The sequence below is a fragment of the Watersipora subatra genome, chromosome 1 (genome assembly GCF_963576615.1).
Source record: "Watersipora subatra chromosome 1, tzWatSuba1.1, whole genome shotgun sequence".
Taxonomy (NCBI): Eukaryota; Metazoa; Bryozoa; class Gymnolaemata; order Cheilostomatida; family Watersiporidae; genus Watersipora; species Watersipora subatra.
Genome location: NC_088708.1, coordinates 79,021,622 through 79,046,609, shown reverse-complemented (window position 1 = coordinate 79,046,609; position 24,988 = coordinate 79,021,622). Strand labels below are relative to the sequence as shown.

Genomic DNA, 24,988 nt, shown 5'->3' with positions numbered 1-24,988 from the left:
ACTCCAGACATTCTAATGCCAAAACTAGCACTCAATAAGAGGTACAATAGGTGCTAGCAAACCCTTGTCAATTTACTTCAGTCCAATTTGCTAACTAGAGTAACAAAAATGTAACAGTGGTAGGATGTAAGAGAATGCAATATTATCTGAGAATATCCGAGTTACATTTACCTTTAACTTGCCTATGAGGGTATATCAACATTATCGAAATGACTGCTGCTCTCTGCCTTAAACCTGCTTAGACTCCAAAAGTAATGGCAGATCAAGACCAAGTTCAAGGTGTACACTACTACTATCGTCTCCAGTTTTTGTGATCACAGCAGTGAATAAGAAAGTTTGTATCGATTGTGAATTTACAAGAAATTTGTGTCATGAACAAATACTATCAACATCGTCTAAGTCAAACATGGATTTTAAAACTTGAGATTAGGTGTCAAATGTTTGACTTACGTGCCAGAATTTGTGGTACTAATAATCATAACTCAAACAAGAAATCACATGGCAGAAGTTTTGAGCACTTTACGGTTGAAGGTAAGTAATAATTTATAGTCTTCTGCATATATTTTAATTATTCTGCCTGTTTGGGCTTTGGGTGATTATTTTATGTGGTATTTATGTAGTCTAAATTTAGAGTAAAATAAATCTAAAGCTTCCAACTTGTTATTTTATAATTGCTATTTTGAACTTTGTGTTGAACTTTCAATAAAAATGATGTTGTTTAATATTACTCAGAAAGCCAACAACTCATCTTGAAAATTCAGAGATATTCTTAGCAAATGTTGACAGGAGTAAAGTGTACAAACTTGATTAGTTTTAAATCCAACTAGCATTAAGTTTGGCAATGCTCCGGGTTTTGTTCCCCATGTGATAACGTGCAGGTGGGAGTTTAAGATGCTGGTTCTTAGGAACCGGATGAAGTTTTGAGACCAGATATTTTAGCGACCTGACAGGAGGCACAGAGGCAATGCGTGTGAAGTTTGAGTGAAATCTGGCAAAAAATTGGAAATGCGTGGCGGTTATGCAGACCAACAGACTAGCAGACCAACACACAATGACAATGTAGGATTTATGAATATAGATGTCTCTCGATATCTCACCAGACTCTACAATCGCCACATTGCACTACTTGATGGATGATCATAACTGTTTTTGTCTAGTGATTGCTTATTTCCTCTGCCAATTGTAATACTCAGAGATTAGTTACTAGTGTTAACATTACCAACGCTACGTTATTTCTACTTAAAGTTTCATTTTCTGAAGTTGGGGCTTGGTAAATCAAAATAATAAAGAAAAGATAACAGTGCTATTTCAATTCTGACCAAAAAGGTCACGCGTGCTACAGTAAACTAAACAGCAATAGCCAAAAGAGCCTGACTCTTCAACGAAGTGGTGGCCATGAAAATGGCCTCTACCGGTGGCTATAATGACACTACTAATAGTCTAAATGCTGTAGTCCAAATTGAAGATCTATTGGAGAGCCATCGACTAAGCAGCAACAGATGCTACTGTCGGCTCTCATTTAGGTCTGCGGGTCTCAGCAGGCTGTCATTGAGGTTGCCGTGGAAATGGTGGGTGTCAGTGGTGGTGTTCTTCGGCTTGGCTAGAAGGATGGCATTGACAAGGGCGAGTGTCACGTCGCTAGTGACAGTGCATTTCTGGAGACCTACGAGACCTAAACTGTTGACTGTCATTTAACTATTGTAACACCCGAGTGGATGATGTATATAATGTTCTTCAACTTCCGTATCAAGTAAATAGACCAATCATATTCAGTAGGCTTGACATTTATTATTTTCAACAAATCGTTTGTCTTTTGTTAGTTTATTTCTGTATATAAGGCATGTATGTCAAAATTGTGGTCAGAATGCTCTTGCTGTGCGTTTGCTACAGTACTAATAAACTTTGGAATTCACTCAAAAACAAGATATTAATATAATTTGTGGTAAAACAAAAAATCGAAAGAGGCCGTTTCATGAACAAACTTTATAAAAAGAGTGTTGGGTGAACTTGAGAAGGGCCAAGGGAAAAGTTAGCCGAGTTGTATGGCATCTCAAACGCCGTCATGTCTCCCTCGGTGAGATATTCGACGCAAAGAGGCGTGGTCTGATGTAAAGATGAGGCGACCGAGCCGCTACATACATAAGGACTTCTGGAATAGATATTGATGCAAAAAGGTAAAAAACACCATTCGACAAGACTGATGGAAATTTATAACACAATTGGCAATATTTAACGAATTTATTCTTACTGTTCGCATGTTAGTAAAGTTCATTTATGTTCATGGTTGCTTGTCAGAATAATGGAGGTATTTATTTCAGTTAATTACGAACTGCTTAAAATTTCGTCAAGTTATATTTTTCGATTTTGTTTACACTTTGTCTCCAGATGAGATTATGCATTTCTTAGTCTTCCTACTCAGGATGTCTTACTGTCCTTGTAACGGACAGCCTTTTATATTGGACTAACCCTTAAATTTAACTTAGTTAATTTACGCCTTAACGAAGCTAACAATGCTGGGTCAATGCGTGTGAGTAGTGCAGTGAAACTATTTGGCTGGGGTGCGTTTTTGCCGTTGCGATGCGTCCGGTCACGGGGCGGTATCGGCCGATAATTTTAGTGCCGTTTCCTCCGTTAGTCATGCAGAACGGCTTAGGATTACCTACGCTTTTCATCTAGTGCAGATCAGTTGGTCACACCGGTCTCTGTAGTTTGGTTGAGTTAATATACCGTGTATTGGACAACTATACCACTCTATTCTTAAGTACAAGGTACTTACCATTTAATATTTATCCAATTTCTGATTTTGTCGTTTTTCTTTTTAACCGACTTGAATTATTTGTGTATTAATATTTCTCAAAATCTGTTTTCTTTATTAATTAGAAACCACTATGGCGTGACAACTCATACATGATTATAAACTAACATAAACCTAGCCGTACCAGAACATTAAAGGGCAAAAGGTAATTACTAATCCTTTTTTATAAACGTATTTCTTATCGCATTCTTGCCGATTTTACGTATTTTACTCTTAACATTACGACTTTTATTTTACCTTTTAGGTGCATACCAAGAACTGGCACGCATAATAAAATAACCTATTCAACCTCAAAGAATTGTGTCTAGTCCTATTGCACCTGTAGACGCATACCCTTAGACATAACCTGGTACAGCTACAGTCCTAAGGGAATACTATTCTCACATAATGTATGCAATTTTACACAAGCTTTTTGCTAGTTTCTGATTTATTGCACCGTGATGGCTCCTTGCCCATCAATAATTTCATATTATCATTATATTAATAAACTTTGAGAAGCTAGTAGCCAGCAGAATGACCAAAACGGTCTGTTAAAGCAATCATTGTCAAGCTCTAGCTCGCTCGTATATGCAACATAAAATCTGTCGCAACTGTTGAGCAAAACAGTTGGTGTGTTTTTTGAGGCATGAATATATTATTACTCAATAAACTGTTTATTTGTTGGATAAATGTTATTGCTTTTTTATCGTAACTAAATAACTGACGGTAAGCTCAAATAAGGTTGCAAAATAAATAGAAAACTAAAGAGTTATTGTTCTAGCAATGAGTTGAGTTCTCTTTTGGTGACAAAAAGTAGTAATCCAATAAGAATCGTTGGTATTAGCAGGCCACAGCGAGTTGGTCCCAAAAGAAAAACTTGAAAACACCAAAGGCGAGAGTTGTTCCAGTCAACTCTAAACAATTCTAGTTCAAATGATCAGCGCACTAACTGGTATAGCGTAACAGTTAAATCTACTATGTTCCCGCCTCATAAGCGGTAGCATTAGATCAATGTCTGTGCTGCAGTCCCCCATGGCTACACAAGAAAAATAGTAGGTTTGGTGTCTGTGACTTTGGGAGGGATACCCTATGTGTGGTATAAGGCTGCAAAACCTAGCTGCATCCACTCAGTTATGCTAAATTAGTGTTCTGTGAGAATGTAGTAGATATTGTCACTGATTTGTGTTTGTTTAAATAATCTGGGCAATTCCGAATCAGAGCTTGTTTTCCTCTGCTCAAATTACCCTGCAAATTATACTAGCGCGATATCTGCAAGCTTCGAGTAGTTATGACCAGCGAATGAAAATTTAGGCGGGCTGTCTTCAGTCCAACTCTTCCAAACAAGTTTTTGGCCCAATTCTCTGAAGTCAATCTCCGGTCAAGCTCTAATAGGCCAATCTTTGGTCAAGCTCTGATAGACCAGTCTTCGGTCCAATTTGGCCTGGCCAGTTTTTGATCCAGAATCATTTCAGTATTAAAATCAACAAAGTGCTGAGGCTAGGCTTTCTAGTTTTCATCTTTTTTACTTCAACAGCTGCCTATCCAATTTTTTTAATAACCTGTTGATACGGCTTTACTTGATAGTAAATATGTGGTTAATACGTCTTCATCTTGTTCGACTAGATTGTTGAGGTTGGTAAAACTGCTAGACTCACTAGTTTTCCCTTAAAGGTCTACACCAAAAGTCGTGTTTCATCGCAATTTCATTTCGATTGATTTGTGTTTTACATTCGTTACTTACAAACTAGTTGAAGGTAAAAGATTTACAAAATGGTTTGGCCCATACTGGTAAGGCACGAATACAATATAAAGTTCTTGGCAGCCCTTCCGCCAACCATTTTCAGTAAGCCGCTCATGATTATCTTTTCCGATTAAATACTCTATTCAATTTTCTTTTGTTTAAAAAAAGCTTTCAACATCAGTATATTTAACTAGTTTGAATTATACATCTATAAATCATGCATCACATTAATGTAACAGGCCAATGCGTGCCCGTTCGAGCCGTCTAGAAGATTGTTGTATGGAGATACAGTGAAAACAACATACCAATCAGGAATGCAGCCAGACCAAAGGATAAGCATGTATATAATACGTACAAACAGCAAGACGCCCAAAGACATCAAAAGATTCAATAATTAGAAAACGTCGAAAGCAAATTAGAAACTTCAAAATTGGAAGAATCAATCATAGAAATAGCGTTAGCAACAGATGGAGAACATGCCAAAGGGATGTCGACGCAATTAAACCTACCAACCACTGTCACCAGAAAACCACTAGAGAAAAATTAGCGGCGAGTCAAATGAGTACTCATATACAGATCTGCCACTCCTGGCAAACATGACCTAGATACCAAGAGTAAGTCACGAGCTCCACCCTACATGTCTTACATCATGTGCACCAGCTGAAGACTTACACAAACAAGATATCTTTACACGCCTGACATAAAGCATTGGACCTTGACACTCAACCTACTCCCACAGGCTCGCCATCCCACTTGGCAGACAACTATAAAAGAGAACAGCTCCAATGACTCAGCCATTTATCTCTCTCTTCCAGAGGGCCTCCTTGGACGCTCTCCCCTCTGCCTGCTGAGGAGTCTCTCTTCCACCCCGAACATGAAGCCTAATTCTCCTTCATCAACTGAGTCTCTTCTACGCCACTATCTCAGCTGCCTAAGCTTCCTACCTATGGGCTGTCACGACTTTCGTTTGACTATCGAGACTCACTGCCGTACGGGATTGAGCAAACATGGACCACAGTTTGAGTGAGGATGTAACTTTCATTAGCTAATTATAATCTTTTGTCCTTTATATCATTGTTTTAGAATTTTGTTAGTTGTGTACTTCATTGTTTGATTTATTGAATAAAAAAGTATGTAGCTTTTACTGGTAAATATCGGTATTGTTTACAATAGCTTAACACGTTCGCTAGTACCTGAACCAGCAATAATCAAATTAGTTCCCACAAGCTAAGCAAAATTGCACAGACTAAACATAGTCAAAACAGAATAAAATGACAAAGCAATTTCAACACTGATGGTGCATGTGGATTCGGATTAGTTATGCGTAACATAATTTCTCCCAAACCACTCATAACAAGATCACTTTTGTGAATAGTGCCCCTTTGATATCGATATCGCGTCTGATGCAGTCGGTCGTAGGAGCGTAGCCGATCGCCAAGGGCTAAATCGCAACGAGGGCTAAATTCGTGGAAATGTTAGCCCGTCTGTACGCTCAGACTGATAGAATGACCGTTTTGCGATAAGTACATCTAAATAAAACTTCAAGTGCTTTAGCGTGAGAGTAAAGATCACAATAAAATCATCATGGAATACGTTACTGCCACTAGAGCAGCAGCTGAGTACCAGACTCCCTTGAAAGAAGAAAATTCAACGGATGAATATTTTCGAAAGCTATATACAAGAAGCCGAGCTAACAAGGTAACATTTTGCAGCAAAACTGATCCCCACGTCCTACGGCCTAGGAGTTGGGGCTCTACTAGCTATTCCTATTTCTCTAGTTGTCAATCACGTGATTTTTTTTCGATCCATGAAGAGTTTTGTCTGATTTTCACTATCACAGCGAAAAATGCTGCATTAAGTTATTTTTATTTGCATTTGCACAACAGTCGGTGTTTTATAAATTATTCTGTTCAACACGCTCATATTTATTAATATCACACAGTTTACAGTCAACCAACTTGTTTAGATCATGGTAAGAAGCTCGAACTCTGCTTTCATTTTAACCATTATTCGCTTACTTGTTTTGGCTGGTTTTGGAGATCCTTAAGGAGTTAAGTCAGATTTTTAGTTAGTTAAATTTGGATAAGTAATTAATATTACTTGTAGAATCATGGGTAGAATATCCGCAAAGGAGAGCATAACGTTCAACTAGTCTTGTTAAGTTGAGGAAATGAAAAGCCAATCCAATATATCATCATTTTATAATTTAGTTTCATAAAATTCTCAAATTGTTTAAACTGCAAGTATTTTAGTTGTAGGTTTGTGAATCAGGTTTGTGAATTTGTCCTTCCAACGTGTCGTTATTTCGTACTTGATACACAAAACCGTGGTTGTTATTATGTAATTTTGTTATTATGATGCTGTAAATATTATTCAACTGTGCATGCACTGTTTTTGCATTTGAATTTTGCTGCAAATTCTGTATATTAATCAACTTGTTGTTGTATTTGGTTTGAACAAAATACCTAGGATTGAATAATTATTTGTAACATTTACATTATTTTATGCTGTTTGGATTTGTGACACTTGTGAATGTGTTTGAAATATTTTCTTATTTATCTCTCAAATAAGTTATGTTGTTCTTGTGACTCTATGGCTGGTTGTTTTTATTGCTCTTTAGGCACAGTCCAGTGTGAAGAAGGAATATCTTTTCAAAATTCTGGTAATAGGAGAACTTGGTGCTGGGAAGACGAGTATCATTAAGCGCTATGTTCATCAATATTTTTCACAACATTACAGAGCTACAGTATCCTTGTATTTGTTCATATTACTGTTAACTTTATGTAGATGATATTTTCTGCCATTTGTTCTAATCAGCTGTGTGACAATTTGTACTGTCCTTATGTTGTAGGAGACAGTTTTATAAGGCTTTAGCTTACTGTTTGGGCTTTAGTACTTTGAGCAGTTTTAATATTTTAAGTAATTTGTGAGAGGAAAAGATCTCATCACTCTTTTGATGAGTCTATTTGCATGATATACTAGTGCATCGATCTCAAGAACAGCTGTGATTGGCTTGCTTTGTTCTCTATCAACATGTATTATTCCTTATCGCATGACAAGATCGGTGTGGATTTCGCTCTAAAAATTATAAACTGGGATGAAAATACTGTTATTAGAGTGCAGTTGTGGGACATTGCAGGTTAGCCTACTACTTGGTGTGTTGTTAAACAATTGAAAGGCTGGTACTAACTTGCCAGTGAACATTCCCTCAGTAATGTAAGACACTGATTGGCTTACATTTGCATTTTCTTTCAGTTAGTGTCAATATTCGAGCACCATTACTCGCGGTATTCCATGACCACCGATTACCTTTTCTACTTCCTTTAAAATGAAACCTTGTCAACTTTTCTGGGCACACAATTCTTTTGGATATCTTCGTAACTTGTTGATGAATTATTTGAATTGAGGTACATTTTCCAGCCATAAAATCAAGGTCAATGCAGTTATTGTGTTTTAGGTCAGGAAAGGTTTGGCAATATGACAAGGGTTTACTACAAGGAAGCTGTTGGCTGTATCCTTGTGTTCGATGTTACTCGACCAGCTTCATTTGAAGCTGTTCAAAAATGGAAATTGGATTTAGATACAAAAGTCCAGCTACCAAACGGTAGTCGTATTCCTTGCGTCCTCCTCGGAAATAAGGTATAGAATGACCGCTAGAAAGTATTGAAGCTGTTTTGGCACATTCAAGTTTGAAACAACTTATCTAGGTACACGGTTTTGGTGACTTATTCTTGTGTGTATTTTGCTGTGAGTCGCGCAAAGGTGGCTATAGGAAGATAGCTATGCAAAGGTGGCTATAGGAAGATAGCTATGCAAAGGTGGCTATAGGAAGATAGCCTTTGACTTTGAAGAGTGAGCTCGTTCGCTCTGTAATACTCCTGTCAATTATGCTGTACTCACTTTCTGGTCACCTATAAAACCCTGTTTGTGAAGCTTGTGATGGACACTGCTGTTGTTTGGTGGTTTCTGTATTATGTTATGGTCATCTTGACTAATGCTCACTCGATGTTCAACTCGATGTTCAACTCGATGTTCAACTCGATGTTCAACTCGATGTTCAACTCGATGTTCAACTCGCTGCAGTGTGACCAAGCAAGGGAAGGCTTCTTTCTAACTCATGAGCAGATGGATGCATACTGCAAGGAAAAGGGTTTCATAGGCTGGTTTGAGACATCTGCTAAGGATAACATTCACATCGACGAATCAGCAACATTCCTACTTGGCAAGGTTTGTCCTACTTATTCACCTTTACAAACTCTTCATCTAATGACTATCCATTCATCCGTTTCACGTCGTTGATTAGCGTTGATCCACTTGAATTCACCGAGTTGTTTGAATGAAATGCTTTAGGTATTTCGTGTTTTGGTGGATGCGAAATGGGGCAGTCGCTCTCCTCGCTGGCACTAGATAGCATCACATGATGCCAGAAAGAGGGTTATATATAGCAAGTGATAGCGAGCGGTTGATGACGATGCTACGATTTGAATTGAGAGTGAGGACTGTGGGAGATAGGGTGTTGGGAAGATACTGGTCTGATACAAGCATTCATCCAGAACGTTTGCTGGTAGATTAGATCTGTAATGTGATAAGATTTCTATCGCACAGTAAGATATTCAGCCTACATATCAGAATCGGCGTGTATTCTTCCGGGAAGCTGTCTAAGGTGGCCTTTTTCGTTTATGGGCAATTATACGGGCGAGGATTTTAGTTCTGGGGAACTGTGTAAAATGGCCTCATTTCTGGGAAACTATACGGGTCTTAGTCTTGGGGAACTGTGTAAGGGATCTTAGCCGTAGAAGACTTTTGTATCGATGAAAAAAGTTGCATAGGCCTAACTAGTTATGTGTATACTAGTTGGTAATTGTATTAGTACATCTCTTTACCGTAGGCAGTCATGGGGTACAACTCGTGACTAAACTATTAAGTGGTGTGAAACATCATGTGTAGTGCGTTATGGAAGACACATTAGTCTTGCATGGCGGTCTCTGATAACGAATGCTCACTATTAAGAATTTTAGATCAGCCGCACATTTGACAAGAAGCTGCAGCGATACTTGTTACATAAGTAGTGGCATCTAATGTGATTCTATATATGGTCATTAATACCTCTCAGTATGCCCTGAGCTTATTAAAGCCTTCTATAGGCCCATATTATAACAACAATCACATATAGAATGTTGTAATCTCTGTTTAAACCAAGCCAGGTATATATATTTACTTGCCAAAAAAGATTATAGCTAGCGTAATGGTGTAGCCTGTGAGCTAATTGAAGAGGAAGTCTTTGATAAATATAAAGTACCGCTGATAAAATATCTCAAGCTATGAGACTAGCCGCTGTTAGCATCGAATGAGACAGTATTCTATTGGTTAGTTAGTCATCTATTGAGACAAGTCTCCTACATGTATATTCTTGTATGGATGCCATGTGTTCAGCAGATGGCTTTCACTTTCACTGCCTCTCATCTTAACTGATTAAGGAATATTTTCCCTTAGCATAACCACAAAGTATGGATAAGAGGCAGTTAGTTATATAGGCTATTTTGTAATTCATGCCACTATTGTTTTACATACCGTAAAACTTCTAATTGAATGCCACCTTTATTTGAAGCCACCCCTATTTGAACGCCGCCTTTATTTGACTGCCACTGTGAGAGAAGGGTTGAAAAATAGAGCGCCACCCTCTAATTGAACGCCGCCTCCACTTGACCGCTATTTTGACAATCTTTAATCTTCATGAACCCGTAATATCAAGTGATCATTAAAAAAGTGTCCACAAAATTATGTTAATAATGAATCGTTCACATCAAAGACAATCAATTCTCTCGTCCAGCTCTAAAACTGTTCGTTTTTCTCTGTTAAAGCTGAAAGCAACACCATAGAAATAATCAATACTGTCTCAGGCTAACTGTAGTTCCTTGTTTAACGCAGTCACGATACTTGGAAGTAATTGTATATAAAAGTTTTACATTTACGTTTACGACGGTAGGTAAACAACTAGTTTTAGGCTAAAGGTTGTGTTTAGCGAGCAAAACTTTTACGCATTGCATTTGGGCAACGCATAAAAGTATTGCTCTGTCAAAGATTGTTTGTACGCTAATATCGACTAGCTCAGCAGTTGCAGAAGAAGAGTTGAGGTCAGAAGACATTGTGGAAGGTATTGGACAACCAGAAGATGTTCGTTCCATCAAAAGCAACAATCAGAACGCAGCTATCCGAGCAGACGATGCAAATATTTTTGTTTTAAAAACATTAATTTTTGTTTATGCATGTAATATAAGTATGGTTTGTTCACGCCACTTGTTCTTGAACATATATTTGTGGCATTTGATAGATTATCCTTATATAACTTATAAGTTTGCAGATTTCTGTCATATTATTTAATAGCATTCTTGCGGCTATTTTAACACGCTTACAATGGATCGACACTCAGAATTGCTGTTCTATCGCACATAAAGAGCCAGTTATGGCTGCAAACTGTAGCAAACATATCAATGAGTGCAATGAACTTTCATGTAACATTGTTCAATGTCGATATAAAATAAAAATATGTTTTTAAATTTAGAATGAAATAAAAGTTTAAAGCTCGGAACAAATTGCAAAGAAGGAAACAGGCTATAATATCACCGTAGGTTAGTTGAAAGCAATAGATATTAACTAGTAAAGATATTTCTCGGTTTCTCAATGCATATTTATGAAGAGATATTTAACAAGTTGGAAGTACATTAGTAGATTGATTGCATCCAAAAGGTTTAATATCACTCCACCGGATAGAGAAAAGGTTTAATATCACTCCGCCGAATAGAAAAAAGGCAAAATTCGCTTTAAGCGACATTCGCTTCCATGTAAAAGTGCTAAATTTATCTTCCCAAAATTCTGATGAGCCATTTGAAAAATACCACCCTCTATTTGAACACCACCTCCAATTGACTGCCACTATAGAAGAAGGGTTGAAAATAGAGTGCCACTGCGTTCGATTGGTTTCTATTTTTGTCATAATGGAACAGTAACTAGGCAGTAACAATCCATGATAAAGTGGCATATGCTCTTTCTACATTTGTATACGAGTGTTTGTAAAAATTTCATCTTAGACTTTCTACCAATATCATTACCAGACTGAGTATTGATTACTTCGATAAGATTTCCAGCTTTTTTAAACTTTGTAATATATAGAAATGTTACAGTTAAGCCTGTATTTGCGCAAGCAGGAAGTTTACTGAATGCTTCATATCCTCAAGGATATGTCAATAGAGCTAACTTTATTGACATATCCTCAAGGATATGTCAATAGAGCTAACTTTATTGACATATCCTCAAGGATATGTCAATAGAGCTAACTTTATTGACATATCCTCAAGGATATGTCAATAGAGCTAACTTTATTGACTCACCAAACACTAAACAAACACTTTGATACATGAAAATAACATATTATATTTGCGTACATTACTGCATTCAGAGCTCGGCGTGAGTAGTTTGTATGTTCATGTGAGGAGTTGCGCACTCTTTGTGTATTGTTTATGATTTCTGGAATTGTATACTCTGCATTCAATGTGTACTGTTAGTGGAAAATTGCATGCTTTATGCTTACAGTTAGTTAGATATACAGAATCATGGTCTTTATGTTTATAGTTAGTTATAGAGACAGAACCATAGTCCTTATATATATAGTTAGTTATAGAAACAGAACCATAGTCCTTATATATATAGTTAGTTGTAGAGACAGAACCATAGTCCTTATCTATATAGTTAGTTATAGAGACAGAACCATAGTCCTTATGTATATAGTTAGTTATAGAGACAGAACCGTAATCCTTATATATATAGTTAGTTATAGAAACAGAACCATAGTCCTTATATATATAGTTAGTTATAGAGACAGAACCATAGTCCTTATCTATATAGTTAGTTATAGAGACAGAACCATAGTCCTTATGTTTATAGTTAGTTATAGAGACAGAACCGTAGTCCTTATGGATATAGTTAGTCATAGAGACAGAACCATAGTCCTTATATATATAGTTAGTTATAGAGACAGAACCATAGTCCTTATATATAGTTAGTTATAGAGACAGAACCATAGTCCTTATATATATAGTTAGTTATAGAGACAGAACCATAGTCCTTATATATATAGTTAGTTGTAGAGACAGAACCATAGTCCTTATGTATATGGTTAGTCATAGAGACGGAACCATAGTCCTTATGTATAGTTAGTTATAGAGACAGAACCATAGTCCTTATCTATATAGTTAGTTATAGAGACAGAACCATAGTCCTTATATATATAGTTAGTTATAGAGACAGAACCATAGTCCTTATATATAGTTAGTTATAGAGACAGAACCATAGTCCTTATATATAGTTAGTTATAGAGACAGAACCATAGTCCTTATATATATAGTTAGTTATAGAGACAGAACCATAGTCCTTATGTATAGTTAGTTATAGAGACAGAACCATAGTCCTTATGTATATAGTTAGTCATAGAGACGGAACCGTAGTCCTTATGTATAGTTAGTTATAGAGACAGAACCATAGTCCTTATCTATATAGTTAGTTATAGAGACAGAACCATAGTCCTTATATATATAGTTAGTTATAGAGACAGAACCATAGTCCTTATATATATAGTTAGTTATAGAGACAGAACCATAGTCCTTATATATATAGTTAGTTATAGAAACAGAACCATAGTCCTTATATATATAGTTAGTTATAGAGACAGAACCATAGTCCTTATGTATATAGTTAGTTGTAGAGACAGAACCGTAGTCCTTATCTATATAGTTAGTTATAGAGACAGAACCATAGTCCTTATGTATAGTTAGTTATAGAGACAGAACCGTAGTCCTTATGTATATAGTTAGTCATAGAGACAGAACCATAGTCCTTATGTATATAGTTAGTTATAGAGACAGAACCGTAGTCTTTATATATATAGTTAGTTATAGAGACAGAACCGTAGTCCTTATGTATAGTTAGTTATAGATAGTATAGTTATAGATAGTATAGTTATAGTTAGTTATAGTTGGTTATACATATACACTGTACTCTGCGCACATGTACATCATGGTTATACATATGCACTGTACTCTGCACACATGTACATCATGGTTATACATATGCACTGTACTCTGCACACATGTACATCATGGTTATACATATGCACTGTACTCTGCACACATGTACATCATGGTTATACATATGCACCGTACTCTGCACATATGTACATCATGGTTATACATATGCACTGTACTCTGCACATATGTACATCATGGTTATACATATGCACTGTACTCTGCACACATGTACATCATGGTTATACATATGCACTGTACTCTGCACACATGTACATCATGGTTATACATATGTACTGTACTCTGTACATATGTACACCATGCTTATACATATGCACTGTACTCTGCACACATGTACATCATGGTTATGCATATGCACTGTACTCTGCGCATACTGTGTGTTCTATTTGTTTGTCTGTCACTCTTTACCTTTTGCTGCTCCACAGATCCCTGTCAGAAATCTTGTATAATTATTATCTACGTCGAAGGTGTTAGTTTTAACTTGAAATGCTTTTTGTTTTAAAACCTGATTGCTTTTTATATACTGAACACTCAGGCGTATTTAAATTTTTTTTGGTGTATGAAAAAATTATGAAGATTATGATAGATTATATGAATTTCGGATTATATAAATGAGCGTTTTACATTACTGACATGAAAAATTATCGTAAGACAAAATCAAAATGGCAGTTCTCCTCTCCGTTGTATTGTTTATCATAGCAAGGAGCTCAGTTCAAATAGTGGCAGAGGTGTCATCCGCTTGTCTATGATTGCCCCCAAATTATTTTTTCTGCGGTTCCTAATGTTTAAAACAGTCTTCATAAGTTTAAACTTTGCCTATTTATGAGATGTGTTTGTTTATAGCTTATATAAGTTGATATTGTTGCGGTCTCTTATATTCGGAGAGTGCAAGTCTTCCACTGGTGACAACTCTCTCATGCTTACAGGTGCTTGAAAATGCAATGAATGATACAACTCTAACAGAAGTAGACGGTGACCGAATAGCTATCGACCCAACAACCGACTATGATACGGACAAGGGTGGCTGTAAATGCTAGTTTTACATGCAGAGTATTAGTAATAGAGTTGTTCTCTGGTCTACATGTGTCAGGAGGTAATAACTCTCCAATGTGGCTCTGCTCTTCTACGAGATTCAAAGAAACACTTGTGGTGGCATGAGTAGACTCTATACTCGGCCAATAGTCAAACTGTACCAATTATCACGTATATCCAGACAGCCATTTTCTTACCTTCATGTTATATTTTATACTTTTAATATACTATTCTTCATCTTATTTTAATGTACTATGAAAATTAGACATGTACTAACAACATTTTTGTATTTCTCAGACCAATGCTGTGTATGCTGTTCATAATGTTGTTCATAATGCTGCTCACAGAAGTTTAATACTTGTTTCCTAACAATTTAGTTTTTCATTTCACAATTTGTTATGGAAATTAGAAGAATTGCGTAGATAAAAGATATGAACACGAGCTGGCGCAAGTCTGTATCTATTAGTTTGTACTCTTTTAGCCTGCATCGATTAGTTTCTACTCTTCCAGTCTGTATCTACAAGTTTGTACTCTTTTAGTCCGTATCTACAAGTTTGTACTCTTCTAGTCTGTATCTACAAGTTTGTACTCTTCCTGTCTGTATATACAAGTTTGTACTCTTCTAGTCTGTATGTACAAGTTTGTGCTCTTCTAGTCTGTATATACAAGTTTGTACTCATCTAGTCTGTATATACTAGTTTGTACTCATCTAGTCTGTATATACTAGTTTGTACTTCTCTAGTCTGTATATACTAGTTTGTACTCTTCTAGTCTGTATGTACATAATTGTACTCTTCTAGTCTGTATCTACAAGTTTGTACTCTTCTAGTCTGTATCTACAAGTTTGTGCTCTTCTAGTCTGTATATACAAGTTTGTACTCTTTTTGTCTGTATATACTAGTTTGTACTCTTCTAGTCTGTATATACTAGTTTGTACTTTTCTAGTCTGTATATACTAGTTTGTACTCTTCTAGTCTGTATGTACATATTTGTACTCTTCTAGTCTGTATATACAAGTATGTACTCTTCTAGTCTGTATCTACAAGTTTTTACTCTTTTTGTCTGTATCTACAAGTTTGTACTCTTTTAGTCTGTATATACTAGTTTGTACTTTTAGAGTCTGCATATACAAGTTTGCGAATTAAGCTTCCTTGCCAGTTTCACATGACTCAAATTTTTTTATTCCATGTCATGGTACTCCGTGTCATGGTTGATTGGTTGATTTACTCTGTGTCATGACCTTCTGTCAGTACACCCATAAGAGAGCGAATAGCGTTTGTTGTTTTTTGGCGTCCTCCCCAGTCAAATACAAAATAGGGCAGTGAAAAGCGTCCCATTTGAACATTCCTCATTGATGGGTAACCTTGTGTTTGATATTAAATTTTTACTTGTGCAAGATTCTTGGAAATGCCTAAGTCCTGAACCATGATGGAGTACTCATGTCAATTTATTGGGAACTAACATTTTCGTAGCATTTGCCCCATTTAACACCTCGATGAACTTTTGATATTTGGCCCACATTTTAGAGCTGGCTGGCAATGGTGCTTGAGCAGATTCACACTTCACATGTCTATTGAAATTGGTTTATCAAGACATCCATTGGCATCAACTGGGTTATAAACATACCTGCCAACTCTCATACATTGGGCATGAGACTCACGCAATCACCCCAAAGAAAAAATGAAAATGCGTGAGATTTTTGCCCCAATTTCCACAATTTTATATATACTATCATTGATACATCAATTGCCCAAAAACCAAATCTCACGCATTGCCCCACTCTTGGGTTGGCAGGTCTGTGCATTGCCCCACTCTTGGGTTGGCAGGTCTGGTTATAAACAGGATTCTAGTTAGATTACTGGCACATTTATTTGAGTTCCAAGCTTTCTGTAGATGATTCAAAACCAGAAAGATTTAGCTAGAGCTTACAAAGCTAAAGGGCAACATACAATCAACGGTCATTACAAAGGAACTCGTTAGTTTAAATATTAAAAATATTGGGCATTATCTGCAGTAAAGGTAAGTTTTCTTTTGTACAGATGTTAGTGACCAATGTCGCCAATAAATGGCTCAGGGTGTTTACACCGGTGACAACTGGCAAGATTCTATCAACTGAGGTGAAGGTGAACAGCTGCCTCCGAAAAACAGCCTCCCTTTTATGTGCCGGAATCAGTCGATAATATTATCGACTACATCGACTTGACAGCAGAAAGTGAGATACAGAAATAGTATCAACATTTTGGAACCTAGAGAGAAATTATCATTTGTTGGTAAACAACAGAAAATCAACTTGCTCTTCAAATCCGTTTGGCTCACCATGGTGGGAATTGATGAAAATATCAATGAGCCATAACTTCGGAGCCATAGCTTCAGCCGGCTTGAAGGTTGACTTGCAACAAAATTCTCATTACAGTTATTTGGTATCAGAAGATTCACCATGTCTTACTCTGTTGTGTTGTAAGTGCCAAATATGTGGAAATGTGATTACAAGCTCTTTAAAGCTCAAAAACGAAAAGCCACCGTAGATTGGAGTCTCTTTATTTCGATGACGTAACCACGAAATTTGGTTATCGTCTTGTCATGTATGTTCTCACGTGAATTGAAAGGTCAATACAAAGCTCAATATCAAACTTATCGTAGTACTAGTTTATGACAAACACGTCGGGTTTTACCAAAGACCCCGTATCAAATATAGATGCTCGCTACTTTACAGTTTTGTTTCGGTTTGGTCTAATCGGCAAGTCGTAATCTGATCATGTGAATAATCCCAATACTTCGAAAATAATTTTTGCAGCACTTTTCGATTATCACAAGTGACCAACAGGCTCGTCATGATTATCAGACAATGATATGTACGCCTTCAAGTTAAGGCTAAAAAAATTAAACGAACTTTTACAGTAAGTTATAAGATATTACTGCTAAAAGTGACAGCATTACGATGATGATAAAATAGACGCGTAAAAACAATAGACATAGTTTTATTGAATGCGTGGAGTATATTTGTGAAAATATTTCGACAAATAAGGTTGCAAGAAAGTGTAAACAAAAACCATCTCTCAGAACTACATCACATTTGAGCCGTTTTGGAAAGGGAATCCAAACTACGGCGGTCTCGTGCGGCTGCGATTTTCTGTTCGTTTTTTAGCTTTTAAGAGCTTGTAATCACATTTCCACATATTTTGCACCCACAATGCAACAGAGTAAGACATGGTGAATATTTTCATATCAAATAACTGTAATGAGAGTTTTGTTGCAAGTCAACCTTTAACCTTCTACAAGTGTTTGTCAGCCACCAGCTTTATCTGACTCAGACTAAACCACCAAATAACCCACTGACAACGCCCATCTCCTCAAGTTCATTGGTCATTCACTAAGGTAAATAGATATTAACCCTACTTTTTAGCATTTAATCTGCAACTTTTTTGGTCTCTCAGGCTACAGCATTTACGGTCCGGTGGAGTGTCCAGTATATAGTGCAATGTATATGCGCCGTATTTATGTGATTTTCATGCATGTAGTCCTACATGCATGTATAGGCATATCGCTCAATCAGACAATTGGCTAGACCAGACTACCTACCAAATCTACTAGTTCATATTAATGAGGGTGTCTGAAACTTGAGATGGAGTGAAAACAAACTTACGGGTATATGTCGTTGAGCATGATTTGGTCATTTTGTGATTATATGAAAGAGCCTTGTAATAGCTGTAGTAAGTTATTAGTATATCTAGTGAATTGTTTCAATACATTTTGTTTGATAGACATCTCTCATTTTCATGCAAGTGTGTTTTGGGCAACATTTATAATACGCATGGACTTTAGAGCTGTTCATTCCAAAGCGGATCAATTTTGTCATATCATCAAGTTTTAATTAGTATTTTGGGCGTTTGTAAGTTTGCAAAGCTATGACCGAGTTATATATATTTAGGCTGGGAACAGAGAGATAATGCGTTTGTGTACACACTTCAAAGAGCGATAAAGAAAAACGCACTGCAGGTACAACTTTATCAGATACCATGAACGCTCCTGTCTCAGCACGCCTTAATAAGAGAGCTAATATACTCAGCGAGCTAGCAATACCCTGTATTGATTACATCACTATCTCACGTAGCCTGAATTACTACTCGCGATAAGCGTGGCCTTGAACACAATTACTTAGGAGCCTCCCACAACTCTATGTTTGCACATGTGTGCTAATAATATTCGCTTGGTCGAGCAACCCTTCATTTGACTGCTTGACTGCCTTGTGTAGAGAACTAGCTACCGCTATCTGAAAACATGCCCAAGTGTCCCAACTGCAACAAGGAAGTCTACTTTGGTAAGTTGGTAATGTCTGCGCAAATAGTAAAGGCTTGATGGACTAGCTTTAACTATTTGCACATTGAATCCACATCTAGCTATGGATTGCGTCACGCTCTAATTTCTCCCTATAAGCTTTCATAGTACTGTAGAGGCTTGACTGTATGTAGAGGTTTGTCTGTATGTAGAGGTTTGACTGTATGTAGAGGTTTGACTGCATGTAGAGGCTTGACTGTATGTAGAGGTTTGACTGTATGTAGAGGTTTGACTATATGTAGAGGTTTGACTGTATGTAGAGGGTTGGCTGTATGTAAAGGTTTGACTGTATGTAGAGGTTTGACTGTATGTAGAGGGTTGACTGTATGTAGAGGTTTGACCGTATGTAGAGGTTTGACTGTATGTAGAGGTTTGACTGTATGTAGAGGTTTGACTGTATGTAGAAGTTTGACTGCATGTATAGGTTTGACTGTACGTAGAGGTTTGACTGTATGTAGAGGTTTGACTGTATGTACAGGTTTGACTGTATTTAGAGGTTTGACTGAATGTAGAGGTTTGACTGTATTTAGAGGTTTGACTGCATGCAGAGGTTTGACTGTATATAGAGGTTTGACTGTATGTAGAGGGTTGACTGTATGTAGAGGTTTGACTGTATTTAGAGGTTTTACTGTATGTAGAAGTTTGACTCTATGTAGAGGTGTGACTGTATGTAGAGGTTTGACTACACATGTATTATTAGAGGTTTGACGTTGACTGTCAACCATGGGGTTGGTGGTTCGAGTCCTGCTTAATGCCGATCTGACAAAAAGCTCTCAGCAAGCTTTCAACCCTAAATTGCTGGGTCTTTCAGATCTAGACCATAACTTGGAGGCCCTGTGTCCTACACTGACACCGTGGGCACATTCAAGATCCACTTCTGTCCTTCACACATTGGGCAAATGAAATGGCTACCTGGCTCTGTCAGACTGGACGTGTTGCAAAGGCGCCCCTTCAGGTTAATCTGACAGTTCCGGAAGTGGTAGATACTGAGAATTGGGTTACCTCTTCTCTACCATACCCCTCGACCCACGCATGCATCGCTAAGATGCAAGGCATTGTCGATTTCCGACTGACAGCAAGCCACAGAGGTTTGACTGCATGTAGAGGTTTGACCGTATATAGAGGTTTGACGGTATGTTAATATTTGACTGTATATCTATCTAGAAACAGAGCATACGTTAACAGAAAAAAGACATGCACTATCTAGAAATAGATTCTACCGTTTACAACTAAAAACCGGAACATTAAAATGAAATTTTCAAATCGACCTGCTGTGGATCCCCAAGACTTGGCTCAGCGCATAGGTCAAGGTCAGATAAGTGGGGAGAGGTAAAGGAGCAGGTTATGCTCAAGATTAGTTAAAGATCGATATTAAGTGACAATACATAACTATGGCAATAATGCTTAACTATGGCATAACCATAGCAACCAATTGTAACTATGGCAGCACAATGCAACTAGAATGTACAGCTAACAATAAGTAAATGTAGTAATAAAAGTATTGCTCGTGTATGCAGCACCTGATAGATGGCCTACTAAGAGTCAAGGCTATTCAACTCCGGTGACCGTTGACCAATCACAAGGTCTATTAAGTGTAAGTTGCGAGAAGAAATCCTGCGCTCTATCTTTGTTGTACATTCTCAGACAACTTATTAGCATAGCTTCTACTCAATAGAGGTAGATTAGCCGTGACAACTGAGGCATATCTGTGAATATTGCATCTTTATCGCTAAAGCATTTCCTTTGCCGTTTGGGCTGTTGTTATCTGGAGTGCTGTCACGTGAAGGTGTGGACACAGCAAACAACACTGAAAATATTCAAATGTGGCTATCTGATTGGCAGAGTGCCTTATTCAACAGTGAGCTAATGTATACAAACCCTCAGCACTTAAATTGCTTTTAGATGTTTTGTGAAATCACGTACCAAGAGTTTGCCTGCGGTCTGTTCTCTAGCAGCAAAACAAGGAACGACGCAAATAATTTGCAACTTGTGATAGCCTTGGAAATACGATTATTATGCGACAACTGAGGTGTGGCTAAAATATATTACATATACTTAACTTTTTACCTACATTTAACTGGTTTTAAATTGGATTTTATCGCTGACAAACATCTAATTTTCAAAAAACTTTTGAAATTACAAACTAGGCTACTACCAGGCCTTAGTTTAGAGGAGACAAAATCCGTAGCTCATATACAGTAGGCGCTCCTACTACGTAAATAATACGTTCCAGGAACATTTATCTTATTGGGAATTTACGTTATACAAACAGTAAAATACATGTAAATTGCCTAATCCATTCCAAGATCTTTCTAAACTCACTTCTTTGGCCACGCTGAAAGGGAAAACTTGACTTTCTTGACTGAAACTCTTTTAATTTGTGGGTTGTACCGTAACTACAGTATTATTGGTTTGCATCGACAACTTTTCTCCTTTTTATGATCAATCTCACTGGACCATGAGTGACCATGATTGAGATAAATTTACAACAAGTTGATGGGTACTGCACGTTTTCTACGTTCATTTACAACAATTTGCTTATTTTTTTCTAAACAGCAAAGTCTATTCTGCAAAGTAAAACTAATAAAAAATATTTTGTACATCTAAAATAAGGCAAACCAGCACAAATTTTTTAACTTTAAAAAGTGGTCCAACCTGTTCGTTGACTATTTGTATCCAAAGGTCAAGGTTTGGCTAAACAATCCCTTTCGACGATACTCCAACTTGTACATTCAGATTGGTAGACCGACGCTGTAACACCTGCACCAATCGATCTCCTTTAAAGGTTGACTTGCAACCAAATTCACATTACAGTTATTTGATATAAAAAGATTCACCATGTCTTACTCTGTTGTGTTGTAGGTGCAAAATATGTGGAAAGGTGATTACAAGCTCTTGAAAGCTAAAACACAAACAGAAAATCGCGGCCACAAAAGACCGCCGTAGTTTGGATTCTCTTTCCAAAACGGCTCAAATGTGACGTAGTTGTGAGAGATGGTTTCTGTTTACACTTTCATGCAACCTTATTCGTCGAAATATTTTCACAAATATACTTCACGCATTCAATAAAACCATGTCTATTGTTCTTACGCGTCTGTTTTATCGTCATCGTAATGCTGTCACTTTTAGCAGTGATATCCTATAACTTACCGTGAAAATTTATTTAATTTCTTACCCTTAGCTTGAAGGTGTCCATATCATTGTCTGATAATCATGACGAGCCTGTTGGTCACTTGTGATAATCGAAAAGTGCTGCAGAAATTATTTGCGAAGTATTGGGTCCCATGATCAGATTACGACTTGCCGATTAGACCAAATCGAAACAAAACTGTAAAGTAGCGAGCATCTATATTTGATACGGGGTCTTCGGTAAAACCCGAAGTGTTTGTCATAAACTAGTGTTACAATAAGTTTTATATTGAGCTTTTTATTGGCCTTTCAATTCACGTGAGAACATACGTGACAAGACAATAAATAAATTTCACGACTACGTCATCGAAATAAAGAGATTCCAATCTACGGCGACTTTTCGTTTTTGAGCTTTTAAGAGCTTGTAATCACATTTCCACATATTTGGTACTTACAACACAACAGAGTAAGACATGGTGAATCTTTTGATACCAAATAACTGTAATGTGAATTTTATTGCAAGTCAACCTTTAAGTATTTATGAACAATATCATAGCTATCCTATGTTCTATTTTGTCAAGACATTTGATGATCTGATGCAACAAACTAGAAAGTCGCCGAAGTTATATAAAATTGAAAAACAGGTTAAAAAACAGTGGCAGGTAATGTAGCTGCCTGCCATTTGTCATTAGACTGGCACGTTGCCAATGGCTAATTTGAGTAAGCTAGCATTTCGAAACTTACTAATAAGGGCCGTGAGAGCAAGCATGAAATTATATTACACCCTAACGCAGAGGGTATGTGTATTTCACCTACATAGTGACATTTATTACCCAATGGATCCATTAATCTCGCGTAGCTCAATGGTTTAGTGAAATGAGTGGTTCCGAGATCAAATCTTCTGAGATAGGGATTCGACACTTTAATAGCTATAGCTGGACAAATCGAATTACACCCCAGACACACATTGGACACACAGACACACATAAACTTTAAGATTTATATATATAGATAGATATATACGGCCGGAACATCACACAAGAGAATTGAATGATGCATTAGTCACTTTTCCTTTATATAATATCAAGCAAGTCTGTTAAACACAATAGATGTAACTGTTTTGTTGTTATGTTTGAGTCATAATAGTAAATTAAAATAATATTAAACTAAAATTGTTTCAGTAGTAGATGTACCAATCTGTGCTACCACAACATTATTTTAATAGTATGTGTTTGTATTTCACAAAGAATAGTGGCTATATTTTGAAAAGCACATCATAGCAACAGCTTTACGAAGCTTATTATGAATATCACAACCATTCTTCAAGTCATGTGTAATTTGCATCTGGTCTGCATCTCACCTCTCCCCATTGATCCCCCTATTCTGTCTAACAATGAAGCGAGTGCAGCAGGCAAGTACATTTTATATCGCTGTTGTGCATTTTGAAGCGGAGAAAGTGACGTCTCTTGGAAAAGACTGGCACAGACCCTGTCTAAAATGTGAAAAGTGTAAAAAGACCCTCACACCAGGAAGTCATGCTGAGGTAACTTTCAAATGCATGCCTTCAGTAAATAATGTAAATTGAGAAGACTTCATGACAAAGTGTATTACAACTTTAGGAGTTATGCTCCCCTAAAACATATTTTTACTGCCTCTGGATCAGTCAGTCAGTGATGCAAGAGTGATAAAATGGTTTTAAGTTGAATAACTAGCACATCATCTCAAACATTGTTAATCACAAAGCCATCATACCTGTTTGCATTGCATCAAAAATTCTTGAAGTAGGCAGATTAATTTTCTAGACCATTTCCGACTATTCAAGTTTAGGTATTTGTATTTATCTTTTTAGCATGATGGAAAGCCATTTTGTAACAATCCATGCTATTCGTCGCTGTTTGGCCCATCAGGTACTGTAAACATTCTTTACCCTTTATGTTAACTACCCATCACCTATCCGTAGCGGGAGAAACTATGACAAGCTGCACACTAGTGAACTTTATTTTTATACACTTGCAGAGATGATAGTTGAAGTCAGTGTTGTGACATAGCACCCAATTACTACAGCAATGTTTTATAGACACAACCGTAGAGATGATAGTTGTAGTCAGTGTTGTGACATATAGCACCCAACTACTACAGCAATGTTTTATAGACACAACCGTAGAGATGATAGTTGAAGTCAGTGTTGTGACGTATAGCACCCAACTACTACAGCAATATTTTATAGACTAGACACAACCGTAGAGATGATAGTTGTAGTCAGTGTTGTGACATATAGCACCCAACTACTACAGCTATGTTTCATAGACACAACCGTAGAGATGATAGTTGTAGCCTGTGTACTTTTGTAGGATTTGGAAGAGGAGGTGCCGAGAGCCACAAATATTAAGTGACAACATGGGAGTTGAGCTGCATTTATCTCGCCGTACTATCATCTATTGTCTTAGCACAACATAGAATAACAAACGATTAGAGACAATTATTAAATATCTAAATCTACTGGAACACCATTTCGGCATACAAGCTTGTAACCTATATTAATTGTAATGTGTTAAAATCAACAGTAAATTTAGACAGTGATAATGCATTTATGTGGTATCTTCAAAAGGAGTTATGCCCTGTTATTTGTAATGCCATTTCCTCACAAAAGCTGAGTGGTCATCCTCATTTCAATTCTCGAGATGAGCTTCACATATTTTGGAAAAATAAAATTTGTAACATAATAATCTCAGTGCATTCTCCTATGTCACATTTATTGAGGCTTGGCAAAAGTTGTTGCAAGACTTTAACTTGCAAAGGTTTTGTCAGTTTGCCGCTGTCGACAGCTGTGCCCAAAAAAACTAAATCTTCTAAAAGAAT

The 24,988-nt window shown here is 36.9% G+C and overlaps 2 protein-coding genes across 2 annotated transcripts; both read left to right on the top strand.

The window, feature by feature from the left end:
* The first annotated feature begins 6,342 nt into the window (after positions 1–6,342).
* LOC137400062 (ras-related protein Rab-32-like) lies at positions 6,343–15,106 on the top strand. The gene is made up of 6 exons (XM_068086704.1): positions 6,343–6,507; positions 7,156–7,281; positions 7,596–7,674; positions 7,993–8,174; positions 8,619–8,762; positions 14,560–15,106. Exons 1-6 carry the CDS (start codon positions 6,505–6,507, stop codon positions 14,668–14,670), a joined length of 645 nt encoding a protein of 214 aa, XP_067942805.1. The 5' UTR covers positions 6,343–6,504; the 3' UTR covers positions 14,671–15,106.
* A 3,785-nt stretch (positions 15,107–18,891) lies between these two features.
* Positions 18,892–24,849, top strand: LOC137397458 (cysteine-rich protein 1). The gene is made up of 4 exons (XM_068083778.1): positions 18,892–18,983; positions 23,578–23,672; positions 23,979–24,036; positions 24,481–24,849. Exons 1-4 carry the CDS (start codon positions 18,944–18,946, stop codon positions 24,516–24,518), a joined length of 231 nt encoding a protein of 76 aa, XP_067939879.1. The 5' UTR covers positions 18,892–18,943; the 3' UTR covers positions 24,519–24,849.
* The last annotated feature ends 139 nt before the right edge of the window (positions 24,850–24,988 follow it).